Source organism: Candoia aspera, chromosome 2 (genome assembly GCF_035149785.1).
Source record: "Candoia aspera isolate rCanAsp1 chromosome 2, rCanAsp1.hap2, whole genome shotgun sequence".
Lineage (NCBI taxonomy): Eukaryota > Metazoa > Chordata > Lepidosauria > Squamata > Boidae > Candoia > Candoia aspera.
The window spans coordinates 10,374,418-10,397,089 of NC_086154.1; the positions used below are offsets into that span (position 1 = coordinate 10,374,418).

General features: G+C 47.7%; 2 protein-coding genes across 2 annotated transcripts; both read right to left on the bottom strand.

The window, feature by feature from the left end:
* Positions 1 to 853: 853 nt before the first annotated feature.
* LOC134489853 (zinc finger protein 22-like) lies at positions 854 to 10,871 on the bottom strand. The gene is made up of 5 exons (XM_063292726.1): positions 10,790 to 10,871; positions 8,941 to 9,579; positions 5,451 to 5,675; positions 2,406 to 2,576; positions 854 to 1,629 (listed from the first exon to the last, which is right to left on the bottom strand). Exons 1-4 carry the CDS (start codon positions 10,869 to 10,871, stop codon positions 2,431 to 2,433), a joined length of 1,092 nt encoding a protein of 363 aa, XP_063148796.1. The 3' UTR covers positions 854 to 1,629; positions 2,406 to 2,430.
* A 483-nt stretch (positions 10,872 to 11,354) lies between these two features.
* Positions 11,355 to 21,408, bottom strand: LOC134489854 (zinc finger protein 316-like). Its single transcript, XM_063292727.1, has 6 exons — positions 21,328 to 21,408; positions 19,328 to 19,412; positions 19,100 to 19,229; positions 15,627 to 15,740; positions 12,421 to 13,107; positions 11,355 to 11,551 (listed from the first exon to the last, which is right to left on the bottom strand). Exons 2-6 carry the CDS (start codon positions 19,400 to 19,402, stop codon positions 11,355 to 11,357), a joined length of 1,203 nt encoding a protein of 400 aa, XP_063148797.1. The 5' UTR covers positions 19,403 to 19,412; positions 21,328 to 21,408.
* Positions 21,409 to 22,672: the final 1,264 nt, after the last annotated feature.

Below are 22,672 nucleotides of genomic sequence, written 5' to 3' on the forward strand. Positions count from 1 at the left end.
GCACCCCCCCACCTCCACCAGTCATGGGGAAGTCCTAGAACTGATACTTCATAGAAAAATAGCCAAAATAGAGTAGGACCTGGCTGAACATCTGGGCTTAAAAGCTAAGCAGGGCAGAGCCTTGTTAATATTTGGACAGGAGACCACCAGGACAGCCAGAGCTGTAGAAAGATCCCAGAAAAATGCAACCACAAACGGTTTCTGTATCTCATCAAGAAAAATGTGGGGTCCATAGAAGTGAAATCTGACTCCCAAGTTACTTTACAATTTTTAGTGCAGTGTCACTTTCAGTTCTGTCCCCAATAAGAGCACAATTATGAAAGAAAAGCTAAGAAAGGAATTTCCAAGGGGGTTGCCAAGCAGGTGATTTTGACCGTGTGAAACGTGACAGCAAAACTCCTTGGGGAAGACAGAAGAAAAAGGGGGAAACGTTCAAAAGTGGAGTGGGGTGGGGTGGGATTGGAGGTAATCCACCCACAGGGTCAGAACACGTTGATTTTTGAACCTCACAATCGAGATCTTTGTAGTCAAGTGGCATTCTGCCCTAACAGCTGAATTCTGGATCCTGCTTATGGTTGACAAACATTTATCTACTTGCATGTTTTGCAGAATTTATTGTGTTTTCTTCCTGTTTGCTCGCTGTTGGGAAGTAGTTGTCTGGGCAGGGATGCCCATCTTCTGACCACATATTTTCCTGTGTTATCCCTCCCTCTTTATGGCTTAAGGGCTAGAAACCCATCAAGTCTGGTTTTCAGCATGTGCAATCCGGGCCTTGACAGATCCGTTGGCTTAAACAGCGCAAACACCACCTTAAAATCCTTGTTCTTAATGACACCTTCATAGCTGACCTTGCTTGCAATTCACTCTTTTAAAAAGTTTTATCTCTGGTCACAAACATTAGCATATCCCTGGGTTATAAAACATGCTCCTGAATTAATCAATGCAAACCAAAGAGATCAACATGGACCTCAAAAGATTAATATCTTAGTTAAGGACACCTTGTGAATGGGACAGGAAAAGCAGAAATGGGGGAGCACATTCTTCACAAGCCTCTTTTTCCCCGATCATACTGTTTTTACATTCGCCAGGGAGTAAGCCTGAATATTAGGTACACTGATTGCCACCAGACCAAAATTAGGCCACTGTTGGTAAGTTTTATGTCCTTGCTTATTCTGTGTATCATACGCTGGGAAATGCAAATCGCTACATCCAGGAATGCAGAGACCTGAACAAAAAAATTGGGATATCTTGGTTTTGTTATGCTGAGAAATATGGGGTTTCTATCAGAAATGTCTGTATGCTGGTCTTTCTGAGAGTAATAAAATTATATTATTTTATCTGGTTAAAGGCACCCCCTCCCCCTGCCCCCCAGAGTTATACATACTGGATGATGCCATTAATACTGGAGGAGAAAGAAAGAACACTGTTGAGTTTTTTGAGTTTTTTTCAAGGGAAAACGTTGCAAGATGCCTCGGGCCTCTAAAGGCCCCCGTTTTCTTTCTTCTGGACAAAAGGGTTTTGCAATGGGTGCTGTCGTCTTCCAGCCACCAGGCTGCTTCTGCATCCCCACGGTCACCTTCTCCAGAGACGAAATCAGGAGCTGAGGGACAGGGACGACTTTAGGTTCGGCTGTCTGTAGGAAAAGAGAAAAGAAAGGAAGCCTAGCAGAACGAAAGCACAACATGTGAGAAGCATCTGGATGATACAGAGGACCATCTGGATGATACAGAGTTTAGGTTGCTGGCCAAGAGAAAGTCTGCCATGTTTCACAGGGGGGCACAGATGTGCTCGGTTGCAATGGAGAGCAGGACATAGAGCAGTGTTTCTCAACTTTGGCAACTCTAAGATATGTGGACTTCAATTCCCAGAATTCCGTGCTGGCTAGGGAATTCTGGGAGTTGAAGTCCATATATCTTAGAGTTGCCAAGGTTGAGAAACACTGCCGTAGACCAACAGGCTGAAATTTTTAAAAAAAAGGAAATTCAGGCTGGATAGCAGGAGACATTTTTTGTTAAGCGGTGGCTGAGCCTGCTTAAAATAGCGGTGGAGCCGCCTAACCCAGAGGTTTCCAAACCTGGGGTTGGATGACCCCCTGTAAGGGATGGAGTGGTGGATTCCTTCACTGAGAAGTGGGGTTGGCCGGATGATCTCTGTGGTCCTTTCCAGCTCATATATTTGATGATTCTGGAATGGTTTAGGAACATAATGCAAGGGGTGGAGAGTCAGAGACCCATTTGTCCCCCTCACGAGCGCACAATATGACTCCTCTTCCTCAGACACGGGCCACTCACGAGAATTCTGAGTGAACTGGCGTCCGGCTGGAAGGCCCCCGTCTTGGGGAAAGCAGCTATCAAGGCTAATAGCGTGGTTTGGGTTTTTAAGTGAAGGCCACCGATCCTACTTACCGGATTCATTCATTCCATTCTCTCCTCAAGCGTTCCTGCTTTTAGAAACCGCCCCAGGCCGTACGGGAGCATCTCCATTAGAGCTGCATGGTAACACGTCACTGACTTCTCCTATCTCAAGGCCACTCCATGGTGGATCTTCTGCCGGATCTTCCGTTGTCATGTTGTCACCTAGCAAGAAAGAACATTTAGATGTTTAAGTGTCTTGAACGGATGGATCATCTCAGGTAGGAACTTACTGTCCATTACAAGTAGCCCTCGCTTAGCGACCACAATTGGGACTGGAAACTCCGTTGCTAAATGTTGTGGCTGTTAAGCGAAACATCACATGACCATGACAGACTTATGATCTCACTTGTGCTGCGGCCGTTAAGCGAATCACTGTGGTCATTAAGTGAGACACCACATGACCACGACTTCTGATTTTACTGTCAGCTCCTCCGTTGACTGCTCGTTGCAAGCCATTTGCAAAGCACACGAATGGCAGTCACGTGACCATGGGACGCTGTGATGGTCATAAATGCCTGCTGGTTGCAAAGTGCCCAATGTTGATCACATGACCACAAGGATGCTGCACGGGTTGTAAATGCAAGAACTGGTCATTAAGTTATTTTTTTCAATGCCTTCGTAACTTTGGATGGTCACTATAGAAGGTGGTCAGTAAGCGAGGACTGCCTGTATGTGGGTACAGCCTCCATTGCCCAACTGTTAGTTCAGCCCAAGAGCTATGGCAACCTAGTGGTGAAGATGGCATGGGGTCAGTCTGTCTGTGGGACCGGCCTTCTCCCATCGTTTCTGCTTGACCCACCAGACCTAGCAGAGAGGCCAGGCTCCAGGTCCCCTCCATTAAACAATGTCACCTTGTGGAACTTAGGAGCTGTGCCTGCTGTAGCACCACCTGCCTTGTGGAACAACATCCCACTGGGGATCCAGATGGCCCTGGCCCTGTTGGCCTTTTGTAAGGCTCTGGAGACCTGGCTGCCTCCTGGTGTTTGAGCCAGGAGGTCAGGCTAGCCCTGTTGTTGATGCGTGGGTTTTTTTCCTAATGTTTGGAAGGGGTCACTTTATTTATTTATTAATTTCATTTTATTTTCTATCTTGCCTTTATTATTCTTACAAATAACTCAAGGCAGGGAACATACCCAATACTCCTTCCTCCTCCTGTTTTCCCCACAACAACATCCCTGTGAGGTGAGTTGGGCTGAGAGGGAGGGACTGGCCCAGGGTCACCCAGCCAGCTTTCAGGCCTAAGGCAGAACTAGAACTCACAGTCTCCTGGTTTCTAGCCCGGAGCCTTAACCACTAGACCAAACTGGCTCATTTACTTGGGGCACCAAGGCTTATTCTACTAATCATTGGGTTTTAACCTTTCTACGCTGCCCAGAGTCACTGTTGCGAGATCGGCAGCCCTATAAATTAATTAATTAAACAAACAAACAAACAAACAAACAAATCCAGTGGGGAGCCCTAGGCACTTTGGAGTGGTCCCCCGTAGCTCCAACAGCAGGATGACATAGAAAGGGCTAGGAGTGGCGAGACCCAGGTTCTAGATCCCCATCAGCCATGGAAGCCCCTCGGGGTTCTCAGGCCAATCCCTCTCCCTCATCTCAACCCATCTCACAGGGTTGTGGTTGTGGGGAAAAACATGACTTCTACTGTGCTTACATATAAGTGCCTGCACATACCAAATAAAAGATATTTTTAAAATACTAAGCATTGTCAAGAGAACCAGTTTGGTGTACTGGTTAAGTCATCAGGCTAGAAACTGGGAGACCGAGAGTTCTAGTCCTGCCTTAGGCACGAAGCCAGCTGGGTGACCTTGGGCCAGTCACCCTCTCTCAGCCCTAGGAAGAAGACGGCAAGGGCAAACCATTTCCAAAAATCTTGCCAAGAAAACTTCACGGACTAGTCCAGGCAGCTGCCAGGAGTCAACAATGACTTGAAGGCACACAGACACATACACACACAAAGTCAAGGTCGTTCTGAGCGGTGATTTGACCTCTACAGTATTATTACTTGGCTTGGTGTCAGCTACAAATCTAATAACTATACCATACCGTAGGTCATTTATAAAGATCAGGCCAAGGAGGGAGCCCCGGAAATCCCATTCAATACTTCGCTCCAGGACCCTGCAGAGCCACTGATGTGCGCCCATTGAGGGGGGTGGTTCAGTGCCATTTAGCCAAGGTTTTGGCACCGTGCTCGAAGGGTATCAAGAGAGACTTTTGGGGATTTTGCTCCTGTCAACCTCAGATCTGGCGCAAAAGGTTTGGATGAAGAGGAAGCCCTTTTCTGAAGACAGAGCCCAAGCACATCGGCCAAAAAAGCTTACTGTCAGATCCCCCCGATCAAAGGTTTCACAGAAACCCTTACCGGAGCATCTCCCATCATTTCCTTCTCCCGTGTTGCCAGATGGGAGGGGTGTGAAGTTGGAGTGTGAAGTGGTTTATTATGGCTATGGAGCACATCAAGGACACGGGGTTGAGATATGCCAGGAATACCATCTGGATGGGAGGGGGGATGACATGGTTTCATGGGAAAGGGGACTAACTAAGAGAATGTAGTTATTAAGTTAGGTTTGAGCGGGAAATCTTTATTTGTAGCTTGCCTTCTGTATTGTTCATTACACTTCATTAAAACAGTTAAAGGAATCCCAGCCTCCTGACTGTGATTGTGTGAATGCTCAAACGATCAGGTGCTGACACTTACGAACAGAGCAGAAGGCTTGTGAGAGAAAGGCCATCCTGAAATCCATCTCTTCTTTCTCTGGGTTCTCAGGTGGGGCCATATCAATAGGTATCTTTGTTCTGGTGAACCCCTTCACATCCTAAAGCAGAGTTTCTCAACCTTGGCCACTTTAAGATGTGTGGACTTCAACTCCCAGAATTCCCCAGCAAGCCATGCTGGCTGGGGAATTCTGGGAGTTGAAGTCCACGCATCTTAAAGCAGCTAAGGTTGAGAAACACTGTCCTAAAGTGAAGCAGTCCAGATTCCAGACACAATTAGGATCTGTCTCTTGGTTGGAAGGATAAAAGAGCAACTCACAAGCATCACTGGATCCTGTCCCATTGTAAATGGGAGCAGGGCCTGTGGGTGAATCCTGCCCTTCAGCTTCTCCCTCAGAGAGGACCCGAGACGGTTCAACTCGATCCTTGCCTCTGCCGCGACTCCCTTGGTTCTCCCGTTCCTCCGAGTGCTGGACCCACGGCAGCCATGGCTCTCGTTGGGAACCCACATGGGAGATTAAATCGGGGGTGGATGTTAAATATTCTGGCAAGGAGGGCAAATAGAGAATGAATGCAGCAAGAAGAGAAGAGCATCGCCAAAAAAAAAAAAAAAAAGGCAAAGCAAGAAAACGGTGCAACGGTGGAAGGCTGCTGCTCAGATTTCCGGCAAGTCAGATGGCCAAGCCCTTTCCTGAAATGCTCTATTTCTTCCCTCACCCCAGTTTTCCAATTTCCTCCACAGTTTTACTATTCTGTCCTCACAAAGCACTTGGGGGTTTGGCAAGGGGAGCGTTCCTCCATGATTCCATCGGTCATGCCCGGTCATCGGAAAATGATTTTATTATTTGTGCAGGTTTATCATCACCCATCTGGTATCCTCCAGATGTTTTGGACCTCCAATGGTTGAGCATTTTGGATACTCTTTAAGTTCAGACACTGGGCAGGCACCAGGGTGGAGAAAGCGGGTGAATGAAAATTAAACCCTTGAATCCTTAGAATCTGGTTTCACCTAAGTGTCATGTTCACTGTTTCAATGTATTGCAAACATGGTAACGTTTCACATTTGGGAGGGAGCTGCTGAGAGACCTTGTGCCAAGCTCTGTATCTATGTTCATTACAATGGAATGTGTTTGGGTTCTGTGCTCTGCTCAAGGACTTTTCCCGCGGACCAGCAGAAGCCGTTAGGAGCACCTGGGATTGTGGACTTGAGAAGATTCTACGGGGGGAGGGATCTCATTTGCACCAAGGGTTTTTAATTTGTATTTGGCGCGCTTTTATCATTCTCAGCTTTCTTTGTGATGCTGCACACTATTCTTTAATAAATCAGATATCTTTGAATTCCTGCTCATGAGTGTGATGTACATTAGAATAGGCAATCATTACACTAAAAGTCTTTGGTCAATGTCTTACCAAGATTTTCCCAAGAACCCAGAACATGGGTAAGACTCATATATGTTTTTTTTTTTAAAAAATGAATGTTCAGGTAAACCATGGTAAGTACTGAAGCGCATGTTTCTTCTCCAGTGCTACCAGATCAGAAGTGCAAGCTGAGTGGTTCTAGATGACCACTAGATGGCAGTGAGGAGACACAGAAGACTCTTAATGCTTTGCTGCCATCTAATGGTCATTTCCAGTACAGATTTTGCAGTACAGATGGCACCCCAACCCACAAGCTTTAATAGAAGGTTAAGTTAACCTTTTCCACATCACTTTTTATCCAAGATGGGGAAAGCCAAATTGCTTCGGCTGGGGTAAATGTAGAAACTTGACAGTACAGGTAGTCCTCAACTTACGACCACAATTGGGACCAGAATTTCCATTGCTAAGCAATGCGGTCGTTAAGTGAGCCGCGCCTGATTTTATGACCATTTTTGCTGTGGTCATTTAATGAATCACCATAGTGGTTAAGTGAACCACACAGTTCCCCATTGATTTTGCTTGCGGGGAGCCGGCTGGGAAGGTCACAAATGGCAATCATGTGACCCCAGGACACTGCAATTGTCATAAATACATGCCAGTTGCCAAGCGCCCAAATTTTGATCACGTGACTGCAGGGACGCTGCAACGGCCTTAAGAGCAAGGACCAGTCATAAGTCACTTCTTTCAGTGCTGTCATAACTTTGAACGGGCGTTAAACGAAGGATCGTATGTCAAGCACTATCTGTATGTGGCTGAGGCGGTCACAAAATAGGTGCTTTGGTGGGCCAGTGCCGAAAGACTATTTAGCAGAAGGCAAACTAGACTGCTGCTATCCAGGTGCCTAATCTACAGGACAATACCAACTTCCCCATTAATTTTAATTAAAATGGGTGTTTTTTAAAAAGGAGGCACCAAAATCTGGACCTCCCTGCTCCTAGTCCATCGCCTTCATCTTCACCCCATACAGCCTCTGGGGCTGAAAGAGGGGGGATCTTCCATGTCTGAGGGGGAACTAGAACCTGGGTCTCCCCGGTTTCAGACGAACACCTCCACTTCGACATTACACTTGCCTCTGTCTTCATTTCCCCAGAATGAAGCCCTCAGTGCAGAAATCTGCCCTTTCCTCTGCAGTAAAACATCATGGAAGTGGATATGAGTTAAAAAAATAAATATTCACCCTAAGCTCCAAAACAGACAACTGCTTTTCTGGCTGGGCCTGCGCACTTTTTAAGTACCTTTTTCAGGCTTTGTGCACCATGGCAGGGTAGAAACAGGACTACTCCTGTCACTGGCAAACAAGGGAGTAGAATTTTCTGCATGAAAGTAAAGCAGATGCACCTGATCTGCTGGCCGTCTCAAGAACCTGTTTTAGAGCCCGGTTACAGGTAGCTCTTGACTTACAATCGTTCGTTTAACGACGGTCCAAAGATATGACAGCCTGTAAAGCACTTCTGAGTGTCGGAAAATGTCACACCTCCCCCCACGGTCACATGATCGCATTTCGAGCACTTTTACGACTGGTTGCAGCGTCCTGTGGTCACATGATCACATTTTGTGACCTTTTTTTGCCAGTTTGGTCTAGTGGAGAAGGTGCTGGCCTAGAAACCAGGAGACGGAGAGTTCTAGTCCCGCCTTAGGCATGAAAGCCGGCTGGGTGACCTTGGGCCAGTCCCCCTCTCTCAGCTCAACCCACCTCACAGGGTTGTTGTTGTGGGGAAAAGAGGAGGAGGAAGGAATATTAGGTATGTTCGTCGCCTTATTTCTCAAAATAAAAATATTAAGGGCGGGATACAGCCTCATGTGGCGCAGAGTGGCAGGCAGCAGTATTGCAACTGAAAACTCTCCCCACGACCCGAGTTCGATCCCAGCGGAAGCTGGATTCTCTCTTGGGTAGCCGGCTCAGGTCGACTCAGCCTTCCATCCTTCCGAGGTTGGTAAAATGAGTACCCAGCTTGCTGGGGAAGGTGACGACTGGGGAAGGCCATGGCAGACCACCCCGCTATAGTCTGCCAAGAAAACGTCACGAAAGCAGTGTCCCTCCAAAGGGTCAGACACGACTCGGTGCTTGCACAGGGGACCTTTCACCTTCAAGGGTGGGGTAGAAAAAATAATAAATAAATAGAATAAATAAAAAACAACCCATTGGGAAAGCTGGATTTGCTTAATTACTGCCATAAAAATGGTCATAGAATTGGGTCTGGTCCCGTGGTGAATTGACTTATGACCACAATGACTTGCGATGGAAATTCCAGTCCCAACTGTGGTTGTAAGTTGAGGACTACCTTTATTTAATTTTCCAAGCCAAAACACACTGAGAAACCCTGATCAGGTTCTGCCTCTCAGGGAGGACATCTTGCCTGGACTGCACCGAGGGTCTAACGCCTGCTTACCTGGCTGGCTTTCCTCCGGATGCTCAGAGAAGGATGCGCCGTCATAAAGGCCGTCCCCGCCCTCGAAGTACCTGTAGGTGTCTTCTCCCAGGTGGGCCCGCTGGTGCTTGGTCAGGTAGGGCCTCCAGCGGAAGCTCTCCCCGCACTGCAGGCACTTGTACGGCTTCTCCCCGGTGTGGATCCTCAGGTGCTCCGTCAGGGTGGAGCGCCGGTTGAAGCTCCGCCCGCACCGGGGGCACTCATAGGGCTTCTCGCCCGTGTGGATGCGCAGGTGGGCGTTGAGGTGGGTGCTCTGGAAGAAGCGCTTCCCGCAGGCCAGGCACTGGTAGGGCTTCTCGCCCGTGTGGGTCCGGTGGTGCTTCACCAGCTCGAATTTGTACTGGAAGGCTTTGCCGCACTCATGGCACACATGCTTTTTCTCGACCTGAACGATCTTGATTTGACTGACATCGGTGACGTCATTTCCCCCCGGGAGGGGCTCTGACTCAGTCTTGATGGGCCGCCCGAGCGGCTGCCCGCCCGAGCCTTGCCTGAGCCCGTAGATCTCAGGGCAAGGTTTCACCCCGCTACGCGGTTTCGACAACGCAGAGGCAGTATGCAGGGCATCTGCCTCTGGGGCGCCACTCTCGATGGCGCCACCTGCTGGAAGAGAGGGGAAGGGCAAGGGGGAGAGAGCAGCTGATTTAAATGTGTTTCTATCGCAAGGTTTCTATTGCCACCCCAATCGTTTTTTTTTCTCTTAACACTTTTATGCATGTATATGGATATTTTATTTATTTTAATTGGTTTTCTTTTGTTTTTATATTTATTTTCATTTTATACACACACATACACATTTTATTTGTATCCGAAGGTTTCTATTGCCATCCCAGTTGTTTTTTCCCCCAACACTTTTATATATTTATATATTATTTATTTTAATTTTGTTTCATTTTTATATTTATCTCTATTTTATTTTATTTATATATTTAATTATATATATTGAGAGAGAGCATGTGTGTGTCCCAATTTTTCTATTCCCACCCCAATTGGTTTATTTTTTCCTCTAACACTTTTATACATTTATTTTTTATTTATTTTAATTTGCATTGTTTTATTTATTTTTATCTTTATTTTATCTTTTTGTTTATACTTTAAAAAATATTTATTTTATTGTTGTCCCAAGGTTTCTATTCCCACCCAGTTGGGTTTTTGTCCTGTAACGCTTTTGTATATTTATGTTATTTATTTATTTTAATTTGTTTTTGTTTTTGTTTTTAAGAAACATATTTATTTATTTATTTAAATATTTATTTTATTACTGTATCGTGACAGACTGGGGCAGGTAGGTGACAGGAAGAAAACATTCAGTACAAAACCCACATAAAATAATAAAAACAAAACAACGAAGTGTGGACAAACCATGCTTTCAAATCCAGGAAAGTCACCAGCCTGAATAATCTATTTCTGATCCAAAAAGGAGTACCAATTTCTGGAAAGATGATATATGCCAGTCAATGGGTCCACCAGGCCTGCTCTGAGCTATGTGGCTACTATCAGCTGTGGGGCTCCAGGTCTTAACTTGACCCCTTCCAGTAGGGTTCTCAGGGTTTCAAATCCCCAGAGCAGTGTTTCTCAACCTCAGCAACTTTAAGATGTGTGGACTTCAACTCCCAGCATTCCACAGCCAGCTGGCTGGGGAATGCTGGGAGTTGAGGTCCACACATCTTAAAGTTGCTGAGGTTGAGAAACACTGCCCTAGAATTCGAATCATTGGTTACCTGGAACCTTACCTCACCACATTAGATCTAAAGTCTCCTTTGAGTAAACCTGGAGTCTTGGGGATTTCACAGACTGTTTTCTTGACAACCGAACAGAAGTGGTTTGCCCTTCTCTTCTTCTGGTCCATTTTTCGACTTCCCACTCTGGCCCACGCTCTTGAGATTACTCATGGTCTCCCCTCCAAGGACTAACCAGGCCTGACTCTGCTTAGCTTGGGAGCCAAGAGGTGGTGAGCCAGGCCCTGACATCAACTGAAGCTTCACCACCTGACCCTCTTGGTCAACCACAGGAAGCTGTGGGGGACCAGTCTGGAAAGTGGGAAGGGGAGGCACCCCACGGCTCCCCTGCGTCGATGTTTGGAAGAGCCGCTCTAGGGAGTCCAGCACATCATCTCTCTGAAATCAAAGAGGACATGGGTCTTCCCCAGAGGATTATCTATTTTCAGTGGAGACCACGGGCGTTGCGCCCAGGATCGCTGTCCATAAATGAGATCAAGGGATCGTTAAATCAAGACAGACCCACCTGACCCAGCTTTTCTCCTCAACGGGCAAAGCTTTCCAAACTAAGCTGGGGGAAAAAGAAACCACGTTTTGGTCCTGTCTATGCCTTTTTTCTTTCTTGCCTGTTTTGGCAATTTGACCCCCTTACTCTGGTTAATCGCCACAGATGGAGTTGTTTCGAACGGCTGAGATATCTTCTGCAGTTGGATCTTTGCTTACAGCAGTTTCATTCCGTAAGAAATCATCTCTCTTGGACCCATGATCGACAGTCATAATAATCTCATTGATATTAATCATGTTAATAGCCCTTTGCTTTGGTTTTTGGATGCTATGCCAGTAGGCAGGGGCATCTGCGGAGGGTGTGTCAAGTCAAGATGGCAGCTGTGAGTGCAACTGATGCCCCAAACCCTTTTAACGCATGTCACAACACATGAAAAAAGGGGTGGGGCTTGAATCACAGTCTCACGACCACCATCTTGACGTTTTTTTACCTCCCCCATGGACACTCCTGCAAATACAGAAATATACTGGATTTTAGACGCCGGGCCAATATAGAAACACTAACTAAGAAGAGGCATCCTCTTTCTTTTAAAGAGCAAAGGAACACCAAGAAGGTGCTGGTGTGATTTGTGATCCAGGCCAGGCCCATCTTAGAAGAGGGTCCTTTCCCTTTTGGAGAAGTTATGCTCCAACATCTTCTCCTAATAAAGGGGAGAAGGAAGGATGCAAAACATATGCTTCCCCCTTGCAATCTGACTTTGCATAACGACCAATGATCTTATATTCTGTAGGTAGCTTTCACAGCCCAGGTTCAGAAGGAGGAACGGGTAAAATAAATACAGGCAGTCCTCGCTTAACAACCACAATTGGGACCAGCAACTCCATTGCAAAACGACATGGTTGTTAAGCGAGACATCGCATGACCGTGCCTTGCGATTTTATTCTGGCTTCCCCGTTGACTCCGCTTGTTGGAAGCCGGCTGTGAAGTGTGCAAACGATGACCATGTGACCGTGGGACACTGCAACGGTGATAAACACCCATCAGTTGTGAAGTGCCCAAATCTTGGTCCCATGACTGTGGGACACTGAGCTGGTTGTAAATGCGAGGACTGGTCGTAGAGTTACTTTTTCATCGCCATGGTAACTTTGAACAGTTGCTAAACAGGGCAGTCATTAACTGAGGTCTACCTGTAAAAGCAGAGAATAAAACTAGACTTGCCTGAGAGTCTTCCCTGCGGCTCGGGACGGGCCGCGTCTTCAAAGATGGCTTCTCTGTTGCTGAGGCCTCTGTAGGCAGTGCTGCCCAGGTGGGCCCGCTGGTGCTTGGTCAGGTAGGGCCTCCAGCGGAAGCTCTCCCCGCACTGCAGGCACTTGTACGGCTTCTCCCCGGTGTGGATCCTCAGGTGCTCCGTCAGGGTGGAGCGCCGGTTGAAGCTCCGCCCGCACCGGGGGCACTCATAGGGCTTCTCACCCGTGTGGATGCGCCGGTGGGCACTGAGGTGGGAGCTCTGGATGAAGCGCTTGCCACAGGCCAGGCACTGGTAGGGCTTCTCGCCCGTGTGGGTCCGCCAGTGCAGCAAGAACTCCGACTTGCAGTGGAACCACCGGTCGCACTCGGGGCACATGAGCTTCTTCCGCCCCACGTGGAACATGCTGCGCTTGGAACTGGCCGCCCTCACGTGCCTGGAGGGCTCCCGCCAGACGTGCCCCGCCTGCAGCTCCCACGGCCTCTGCAGGCCGCGCCGGGCCTCTGCCACCAGGGAAGCGTCCTCCGGGGGTGCCCCCAGCAGAGTCCACTGGGGATCCGCTGGATCCAGAACTTCGGGTTCCGCAATCTCTTCCTTGATCTCCCTCACGATCACCTCGCTTGCTGGGGTGGTGGGGGAAGTCAAGGCAAAGTTATTTCCTGGAAAAGAGAAGGGGGAGGATGGGAGAGACAGGTAGGAGAAGAGGTTCCCTCTGTGATTCCCAGCTCCAGACTAGTTAGGCTCAATGGCATGCAGTTTTAGGGCCCATCCCTGAATCACAGTAGAGAGAGGCCCATTAGAATTTCTCACCCTTGAGGAGGTTACCTACTGCAACTCTGAATGGGTCGCTGTTCCTGTTTTTCTTCTTTATCTGCGGATAGTTGAATTTACACTTGTAATTCTGCTGCAGCAGAATGGAAAGACTAGCTATCTGGCACTTTCCGAACAGAGCTGCAACACGCTTATCAGAAGAGACTGCTTGTAGTAGCTCTGAATGAATCAGTGCTCTTTCGGTAAATCATTCCTCTGAAATCTCCATTAGCTTGTCCCAACCTGTTCTTAGACTAACATTCCTTAGATGAAAATCCACAATCAGTGGCCTCATTGACTGGGGAAGCTGGAACTGTAGGCCAACATTTGGAGCCATAACTGAGTGACTGAGCATACGTCTTGTGTAATGAATTCTACAGGTAGTCCTCAACTTATGACCAAAATTGGGACTGGAACTTTGGTCACTAAGTGAGGTGGTCATTAAGTGGGTCACACCTGATTTTACAACCTTCTTTGCCACTCATTAAGTGAATCATCATGGCCATTAAGCGAATCACATGATCATTAAGCACATCATGAGGTCATTATGCGAATCCAGCTTCCCCCATTGATTTTGCTTGTTGGAAGCTGGTTGGGAAGGTCACAAATGGTGATCATGTGACCCTGAGACACTGCAACAGTTGTAAATACATACTGGTTGCCAAGCACCCAAATTTTGACCATGTGACTGTGGGGATGCTGCAACGGTCATAAGTGCGAGGACAGGTCACAAGTCACTTTTTTCAGCTCTGTCGTAACCTCAAATAGTCACTAAACAAATGGTCCTAAGTCAAGACTACCTGTATAGCTTGATAGAAAAGCATCAGGTTGGCAGGCAAATGATCTAAATCTTTGGCATCTCCAAATAAGAATGGGAAAGATCTCTAGAACCCAGAAGACCTTGGAATAGACAAGAGTGAATAGGAACCCTAGATTTAATTTTTCATGTGGGCCTCATATTGGGTAAGGTTGCAGAAAGAGTCTTTTCCAAAATTGACAGAATGATACCTTCTCTCTCACTGCCTTAAATTCAGCAAGCTTGTGCTCTGCCGACAACTAGACAATGCTGCTCTAACAACTAGATAACACTTCTCTAAACAACCAGACAACATGCCACCCTAAGAAGCTAAGAAGAGCCTGCTGGATCTGGTAAGGTACATTTGGTCAAGGCTTTTGTTTCTCCCTGAGGCCAGCCAGAGGCATCCCCCCTGCCTGCACCCATTCCCTTGCAGGAGAATCCCACCAAGATCCTGGCTAAGTTATTAGGGATATGCAATATTTGAATTCATTCTATGTGTCCTTACTCCTCTTTTGTGCCTTAACCAAATTACTTAGCCAGATATTCCATTATCTGGCCTGGTAACATCATCAAGGGAGAAAACACACAGCAGCCAAGACTGGCAGGGTGAACTACCATAGATAAACAAGCAGCAAACTCCACCTCCCCCTTACACTGATGATGTTACCCAACCTCGTAATAAAACATCTGCAGGAAAACAATGTCTACTATTCCATTCTAACAAATTTTATTAAAAGGCTTAAGCTTTCCTTAGCCACAGCTCACTTTATTAGAAGCATGGAGAGGCTTCACTGAAGTAGCCTGCAAAAGCTTGGGCCTTTAATAACATTTTTCAGCTGGAAAAAGGTGCTATCAGATACCTGCTTTTTGGCTAGCATAAACCCAACACAGCTCTCCTCCTGCAATGTCCTCTCTGCCCTGAGTAGATCTATGGCATTCTCTGGCCCCAATGTTGAACATTGTTCTGGTTGAACATTCAAGTTCAGCTAGAAATAGGAAGCCTAAACTCAGAGGTGTCCGGTGGGGGGGATAAAAAAAATCAAGATGGTAGCTGTGGGTGCATGACTGAAGTCCCACCCCTTTTTAATGTGTGCTGTGTGGAAAAAAAAGGGACAGGTCTTTGATCGCACAATCCTGGCTGCCATTTTGTCTTTTTTCACACACACACACTGTTGTGGACACCCCGACCTTGAACAAATGATGAAGTAGGGTAGAGAAACTACATTCTGGTCTGTTCCTTAAGCCCACCTCCTCTTACGTGGGCTTTCAATGGCAGACCAATCAGGAACCAGTCCTCTTGGAACTTCTTCAAAAGGGACCAATTGGAGGTCTACCTAGACAAGGAACCAATCAGGAACCAGCTTTCTTGGACTTCTGTGACATGGGCCAATCAGAGATCAGCTGGCCAGCTTCAAATACAAGAGCCCAGTCAGCCCAGTTCAGTTGCCTGTGGGCTGCCAGGCGGTGCCTCTGAAGATGCCAGCCAGAGCTCCTGGTGAAACGTCAGGACAACGGAAGACTAGACCACGGCCATTCAGCCCGAAAGCTCATCACTTCCTCTTCTCTCACCTTCATAAATGTTGAGGGGGATTTTTTTCTCCTCTGGAGCTGCTTGGGCGGGGATCCACGGCTCTTCTCCCCGTTCCAGACGAGAGATCAACTCAGGTTTCGGGATTGGAACCGCTGCGTTGCATGCACACACACAAGCATACACGAAAGAGGGAGAAAATGATGAAGTCGGTTAAATGCGTGGCAGCCTGCAATCGACACAAATAGCAGTGAATGTCCCGGAGTGTAAGAACGTTGGAAGAGACAGATTCCTAAAAATAATGCAAAACAAAATGTTTTTTGGGGCAGGTAAACAGTAAACACTTGCCAGTTCTGAGGCAACTATGGATACCCCACAAGTTAAGGTGAATTCTGGATTTTAAAAAATGGTTGAAATCTTGAGGAACACCAAGCCAGAGATGATGATGATTGGATTTTCTATCCCTTTTTTAAATCTCTCTCCCCCCGTCTCTCTCTCCAGCAAATGTACCTAATGCTCCTGCCTCCTATTTTCCTCAGAACAACAACCCTGTGAGGTGGATTGGGCTGAAAGAGAATGACTGGCCCAAAGTCACCCAGCTGACTTTTGTGCCTAAGGCGGCACTAGAACTCATGGTCTCCTGCTTTCTAGGCCACCACCTTCACCACTACACCAAACTGGCTCTCACAGACGTTCTAAGATTTCAGGTGCACAAATACCCCAACAAGATGGAGTTACCATATGATTGTAAACAGCAGACTGCCTGCTCACACCAGTCCTGGTGGCTGTATTTGATGGAGTTGTGCTTCCCCTGAAGGAGCTGGTCCATAACTTGGAGGTCCTGCTTGAATTGCAGGTGGAAATAGGGACCAGAAGATTCTTGGCTTGGTTTCAGCTGGTGCACCAGATCCAGCCTGACCTGAAGTGGGGGATCCTTGTGATGCTGACTCACGCCCTGATCTCCGCATGACTGGACTACTGCAATGTGCTCTACATGGGGCTGCCCTTGAAGAAGAAGAACTGAAGGATCTCAGTATGTTTAGCCTACTTAAAACTGACTGCATCTTCCAACAGCTGAAGGGCTGTCACCAAGAAGAGGTAGTGGGCTTATTCGCTCTTGCTGCAGGGCCACAGCCAATAGGTTAAAACGCCTGGACATCAGGAAGAACTTTCTGACTATATGAGCTTTCAGCCAGTGGAATGGGCTGCTGCATGAAGTGGTGTCCTTCGTCACTGGACGTCTTCAGACCAAAGCTGGATGGTCAGCTGTCAGAGATCTACAGTGGATCCTGCACTGAGCAGGGGGTTGTGCTAGATGATCTCCAACTCCTTCCTAGCTCTATCAGTCTACAAAAGCAGATTTCCTCTGCTGCTTCATGGTAGATCCCCTCCCAACAGAGCCTACTGGTATTCTCTCCCCAATCCTAGGAGAAAACAGTTGCAATCCATTTCTACATTGTTGCCAAGAAAATGACACCGACGCATCCATGAAGTCGCTCAGCTCAATTTTACTACCATAGGATGAGCTGTCAGCCAGTGGAACAGGCTGCCACATGAAGTGGTGAGCTCTCTTTCACTGGAGATCTTCAGAGACTGCATGGCCACCTCTCAGACATCCTCTAGTGGGGCCTGCACAAACGTGGAGCTGAACTAGATGACGTCTGAGGCCCCTCTCAAGTTTAGGGTTCTATGACTCCGGAGTTACAACTAATGGAGAGTTCACTGCCAGACTGTTAGTCAAGGAAAGCCATTACTGTACAATTGCACCCATCTTCACTCACTGCACTGGCTCCCGGGAAGCTTCTAGGCCAATTCAAAGTGCTAATTATTCCCTGTAAAACCCTATTTCCGTAACAGGCAGAGGGAATAACTTTGAGGAACAGGAGAAGAGCTGAACCCAAGACCACAGTCAGATAAAAGAAATTTGAGTCTGGGGCGGAAATGTAATTTGAGAAAGCATCTCAGATTTGACCCTCCCTAATTCTCACAAAGATAAAGGGAGAGAGGAACGAAGCACATTCAGACCTGCAAGCTTCTGTTACTCTAACCCTGCAATAAAAGTAGTACAATAGACTCTCAGTTAACCGGCACCCATGGGGATTGGTAGATGCCGGATAAATGTAGTTGCTGGCTGCTTGAGAGTTACTATTAAACCCTAATACCCACTAGATGGCAGCAGAGAGATAGATTTTTTTTGCTGGTTGCTTGAGAGTGCCGGTTTTTTTGCTGGTTGCTTGAGAGTGCTGGTTTTTTTCCGGTTCAATTTTTGTGCCGGTTGCTTGAGAGTGCCAGTTGCTTGAGTTCTGGTTAACCGAGAGTCTACTGTATTAGCATTCATAACTTTGATTTCCTAGTCCGGTCTACCTCAAAGGTCTGACAATATGGCCTGGCACCTAGATACATCAGGAACCACCTTTCGAGTCCAAACACAGATCTGCCCATCTGATCTGGGCATCTACGGACACTCTGTTAAAGGTCCCACCTCTGTATGCGGTCAAGGGAGTTGAGAAAAGAAGGCTAGCCTTCTCAGTGGTAGCCCCCACACTGTGGAATGTGCTGGCCCCTCTCCTCCTTCAGGAAGGCTCTTAAAATCATTCTTTTTCAGTGGACCTTTGGGACAACAGGTGACCTTGTTGTCACCTTGATATTTCTCATAATGATTGTTGTAGCAGCTGTTTTTAAACTGCGCTGATATTCTGGTGTGCACCGCCCCGGGTTGGTTTGATTGGGGCAGTCAAACAGCACAGTGAAATAAAAACCCAAAATATTGGAAGGGTGAGATTGCCAAATTCTTATGATAAGTGCTGGTTTGGGGAGTGCAAAGCCCCAGGCAGCTAGGCAAGAGCAAGGAAGCAAAAACTACGTAAATACAATTTATATCAGGGACAGAGTGATCTCAGTCTGTTGGGGTTTATTGATTCCTGTGGCTCTTGGAGTTCAGGAGTTTTCATATATGATTTAGCCCTGCTTCCTCAATGAGGTATCCTCCAGAGGCACTGAACTTTTATTCCAATAATCCAGGGATTTTCACACTTTTCAGGCTGTGGAACTTGTTAGTGTAAAAAAACAACAACCAAATAAATCTCAGAACCTTTGATCAAAAGGCATCCACAGATTTGGGGAAATTTCAAAATAATGCAACACAGCTCTGAGTTGGCAACCTGGAGGTATCTAGGAGGGCTTTTAGATCTATCCTCAAATTCCTAGAATGAGATGTTTTTAATACTAGGGCAAATGCAACACCCCAAATCTGTGGAACCCCATAAATGAGAGGGAGAGAGAGAAAGGGGCTTTTCACGGCTATAAACCCATGAGATTTACCCATTTTTTCCCAAGATTTTGCCACTCTTACATGGGACTGCACGAAAGGTAATCTGTTGTAGGTTGGTTTCGGAGTAGCCCAGATGAGGACACGGCTAGCTGGCTGGCTGGCTGACTGCTTCGCGCCACAACATTTTGCCGCAGCTCCTGTTTGCACCTCACTGCAGGTGAGCAAAGGAAGGGGGGTTCTTACCCAGCGAAGCCACATTCTCATAGTTCTCTTGCATTACGTCCCAGTAAAGGTCTCTCTGCTCTGAGTCCAGGAGAGTCCACTCTTCCTCTGCAAAATACACAGCCACCTCTTCAAACGAGAATGGGGGTGCCTGCAAGGAGGACAGAAGAGATTGGGGCAACTGCTCCGCCTTGTGGGCTATATTTTATTAAGCGTGACGTATTTCAGTCCCCCCAACCCATCTGCTACCTGGAAGGGTTCCGTCGCCACCATCTCTGTTCCCCCAGGAGGAGGGAAAGTTCCAAAGAGAAACACACACATCATTTTGCCAAATCTGTCAGGGAGAAAAGGGGGGGGGGTGTCAGAAGCGGTGCCTTGGTTGAGAGGTGCTGCTCATTCTTTTAAAAACCAGTCGCTCTCTTCCCCGGATACACACATGCAAAGATACAAAGGCAGTCTGAGTCAGACAGTGCTCGGCCCTCCACCCTTTATGCTCCAGTTGCAATTGCAGGGAGGAAAAAACATACTGGGGTTAAAATTTGCTCATCGAGAAGCTGGTGGGAAAACTGTAGGAAATCTAAAAGCAGCCAGGGGTAGGAAATTGTAACTTTCTAGATCAGTGTTTCTCAACTTTAATTCTGGGAGTTGAAGTCCATACCTCTTCAAGCTGCCAAGATTGAGAAACACCGGGTTAGTTTAGTGCACAGTGCAAATCCAGAAAGTGACTTTACGCAGTTCTGGAGTTATGCCATTGCTCACTTAGAGTGTTGTTGTTATTTATTCGTTCAGTCGCTTCCGACTCTTCGTGACTTCATGGACCAGCCCACGCCAGAGCTCCCTGTCGGTCGTCAACACCCCCAGCTCCCCCAGGGACAAATCCGTCACCTCTAGAATATCATCCATCCATCTTGCCCTTGGTCGGCCCCTCTTCCTTTTGCCCTCCACTCTCCCTAGCATCAGCATCTTCTCCAGGGTGTCCTGTCTTCTCATTATGTGGCCAAAGTATTTCAGTTTGGCCTTTAATATCATTTCCTCAAGTGAGCAGTCTGGCTTGATTTCCTGGAGGATGGACTGGTTTGATCTTCTGGCAGTCCAAGGCACTCTCAGAATTTTCCTCCAGCACCACAGTTCCAAAGCATCGATCTTCCTTCGCTCAGCCTTCCTTATGGTCCAGCTCTCGCAGCCATAGGTTACTACGGGGAACACCATTGCTTTTTCCCCAGCTGTCCAATACACAAATAGAGCAACCCAAACTCTTCCAAACATGTAGGCTGCTTTTTTAAAAGAAATCCTTCTAATTCTACTATGAATTATGGGCAGCACATTACTAAGCCTGTGGCTGAATATCTGAGATATAAGGAGTCAGAGGAGGTCAGCACAGGGATGGGAGTATAAATATATGGGATCTACAATAAAAAAAATTTTTGCAGCATACATGGGGTTCCTTAATTATGCACAGATATATTTATTTATTACATTGATATTCTGCTTTCGTTTTGGACAATGCAAGGTGGCATGCATAATACTCCCTCCTCCTATTTCCCCCATTGCAATAACCCTGGGAGGTGGTTTGGGCTGAGAAAGAGTGACAGGCCCCAAATCAGCCAGTTTTCCTGCCTAAGGGAGGACCAGAAATCACATTTTCCCAGTTTCTAGCCCAGCACCTTAACCACCACACCAAACTCATTCCCACACTCCTCCCTTGAATATAATCCATATTCCTGGCTATTTTAGGGATTTTCCCCACACTCTGAGGGTCTGCCCTGAAAGTGTGGCACCCTTCTTCAAAGTTTGCTTTTCCTGGCACTGCCCAAACTTTTCTGGCTTTAATCAAAGCGAATATTTTTCTGGCTTTTCCCACCGACAAACACCCCCCCATCTCACTCAAATTGAACAGAAGCAAACAACCGCACTCCCGGCCTTTCTCTCTCTCTCATGATCTCTGTTGGCCCAGCCCGATTCCTCCCACAATCTCTGAAAGCAGCTTCCCCATCTGACGCCCTCCAAACGCGCTGGACTTCCGCGGCAGCAATGGGCAGGCTGGCGGGGACGATGGGACTTGTAGTGCCCCACATCCAGAACGCTCCGGTTGGAGGAAGAACATTTTAACCGTCGAACCTGTTTTTTTTTTAATCCAACCTTTTCTTGGAAGGACACGTGGGAAAGAGAGTTGCATGCAACAGAAGCAATCGCAATCTTCATCAGCATCCGCATCATCCGTGCAAAATCCCCGCAAGGCTGTCTGTTACCTTCTGCAACTCGGACGCCCCTTCTCCGCTTCCCTAAATGTTGCAGGACCCCTTGGCTGGGGAAGGGGGGGGAGGGGGGAGGGAGGGAAGAATGGAGGGGGGGGATTGCAGCTGAATCCCCTCCCCGCCGCCAAGCCCGGCTCTGCTCGGGCCCGCCGGCTCAGACCGGGTGCCAAAGCCGCCCCCGAAGGCGCGGACTCCTGAGCCCCATAGACGCCGCTGACCGGATCTTGCAGCCTCGGCTCGAGGAAGGCCAGCCCCCCCGAGGTCGCCGAGCGGGAAGAGAGGGAGAAAAGAGGAGTCTTCTTTCGGGAGGCCGCGGCGAGGCGAGAAACCGGAGCCATCTGCTGGCCGCACAGGCCGGCGGAGAGGGAGAAGCGGCGGGCGGCGCACCAGAGCCCCTTGCGCGCGCTCCGGCGGGGGGCGAGGGCTGGACTCCAGCGCCCACCATTCCCTGCCAGCAGGCTGGTTGGGGTTGGTGGGCGTTGCGCAGCTGCCGGATCTGGAGGGTGCTGGCTGAGTCCCGGGCAGGCGGCTTGCGCTCTCCAACCTGGCGCCCTTCGCATCACGGTGGCGCGCCCTTGCGCTGGCTCGGGATTTTGGAGAGGTGGGGACGGACGCGCCAGGGGGAAGGGGCGCAGGGGGTCTGGCGGGGTATCTTCAGAGCCTTTGAAGAACTTGCGGGGTGGAGGCGGGCAACGTGGAAATAGTCCCCTAGAAAGTATTGCTTTTCAAGCAAGGCAGTCGAAGGGATGAGTTAAAACTGTGTTTCTCAACCCTGGCAACTTGAAGATGTGTGGACTTCAACTCCCAGAATCCCCCAGCCAGCAAGTCCACACATCTACAAGTTGCCAGGGTTGAGAAACACTGAATTAAAACATAGTCCCTTGTTCAGTTAGTCAGTTAGTTTAGTTTAGTTTAATTTGTATAGCAGCCCATCTCACCTTGGGGTTGCCATTTATTCCTGTTGATTGAGCCTTTGACTTCAGCAGACAAGTGCAGAAAAAAATGACATTGATTTCAGATGCAGCTGGAAGATTCCCGGCTGCATGTGTGCAAATGCAGTCTTGTGCTCTGCCTGCCCAGATTCTTAAAAGGGCCTGCCTTCAGTTGTTTAATTACAGCAACAAAGTAACTTCTCTTCTACCCCAAATTAGACTTCTCCCCTGAAGATTTTTTTTTTCACCTGCAGGATTTTGCAAACAGAAACTCCAGTGTTTCCCTGCTCTTTCCATTTTTTCCCCCATGTTCCTTGGGAGATCACGATTTATTTAAGAAATTATTTCAAATTCAGGCAACTTCACATTAAAGAGGTAGGTTTCATTCTTTATTTTTAGTTTAAGAA

Bases quoted from the DNA above. Each gene is read 5' to 3' on its own strand.
- LOC134489853 (XM_063292726.1), bottom strand. From the start codon at position 10,871: ATGAGTAATCTCAAGAGCGTGGGCCAGAGTGGGAAGTCGAAAAATGGA. The intron at 5,676-8,940 runs GTAAGCAGGCGT...CCTCCTTGCCAG, and splicing joins TCCGGAGGAAAGCCAGCCAG to AATATTTAACATCCACCCCC. The intron at 2,577-5,450 runs GTGAGTTGCTCT...CTTTCTTGCTAG, and splicing joins GACAGGATCCAGTGATGCTT to GTGACAACATGACAACGGAA.
- LOC134489854 (XM_063292727.1), bottom strand. From the start codon at position 19,402: ATGATGTGTGTGTTTCTCTTTGGAACTTTCCCTCCTCCTGGGGGAACA. The intron at 19,230-19,327 runs GTAGCAGATGGG...TCCTCCTTGCAG, and splicing joins TGGCGACGGAACCCTTCCAG to GCACCCCCATTCTCGTTTGA. The intron at 13,108-15,626 runs GTGAGAGAAGAG...TCTCTTTTCCAG, and splicing joins CCCCCTCAACATTTATGAAG to GAAATAACTTTGCCTTGACT.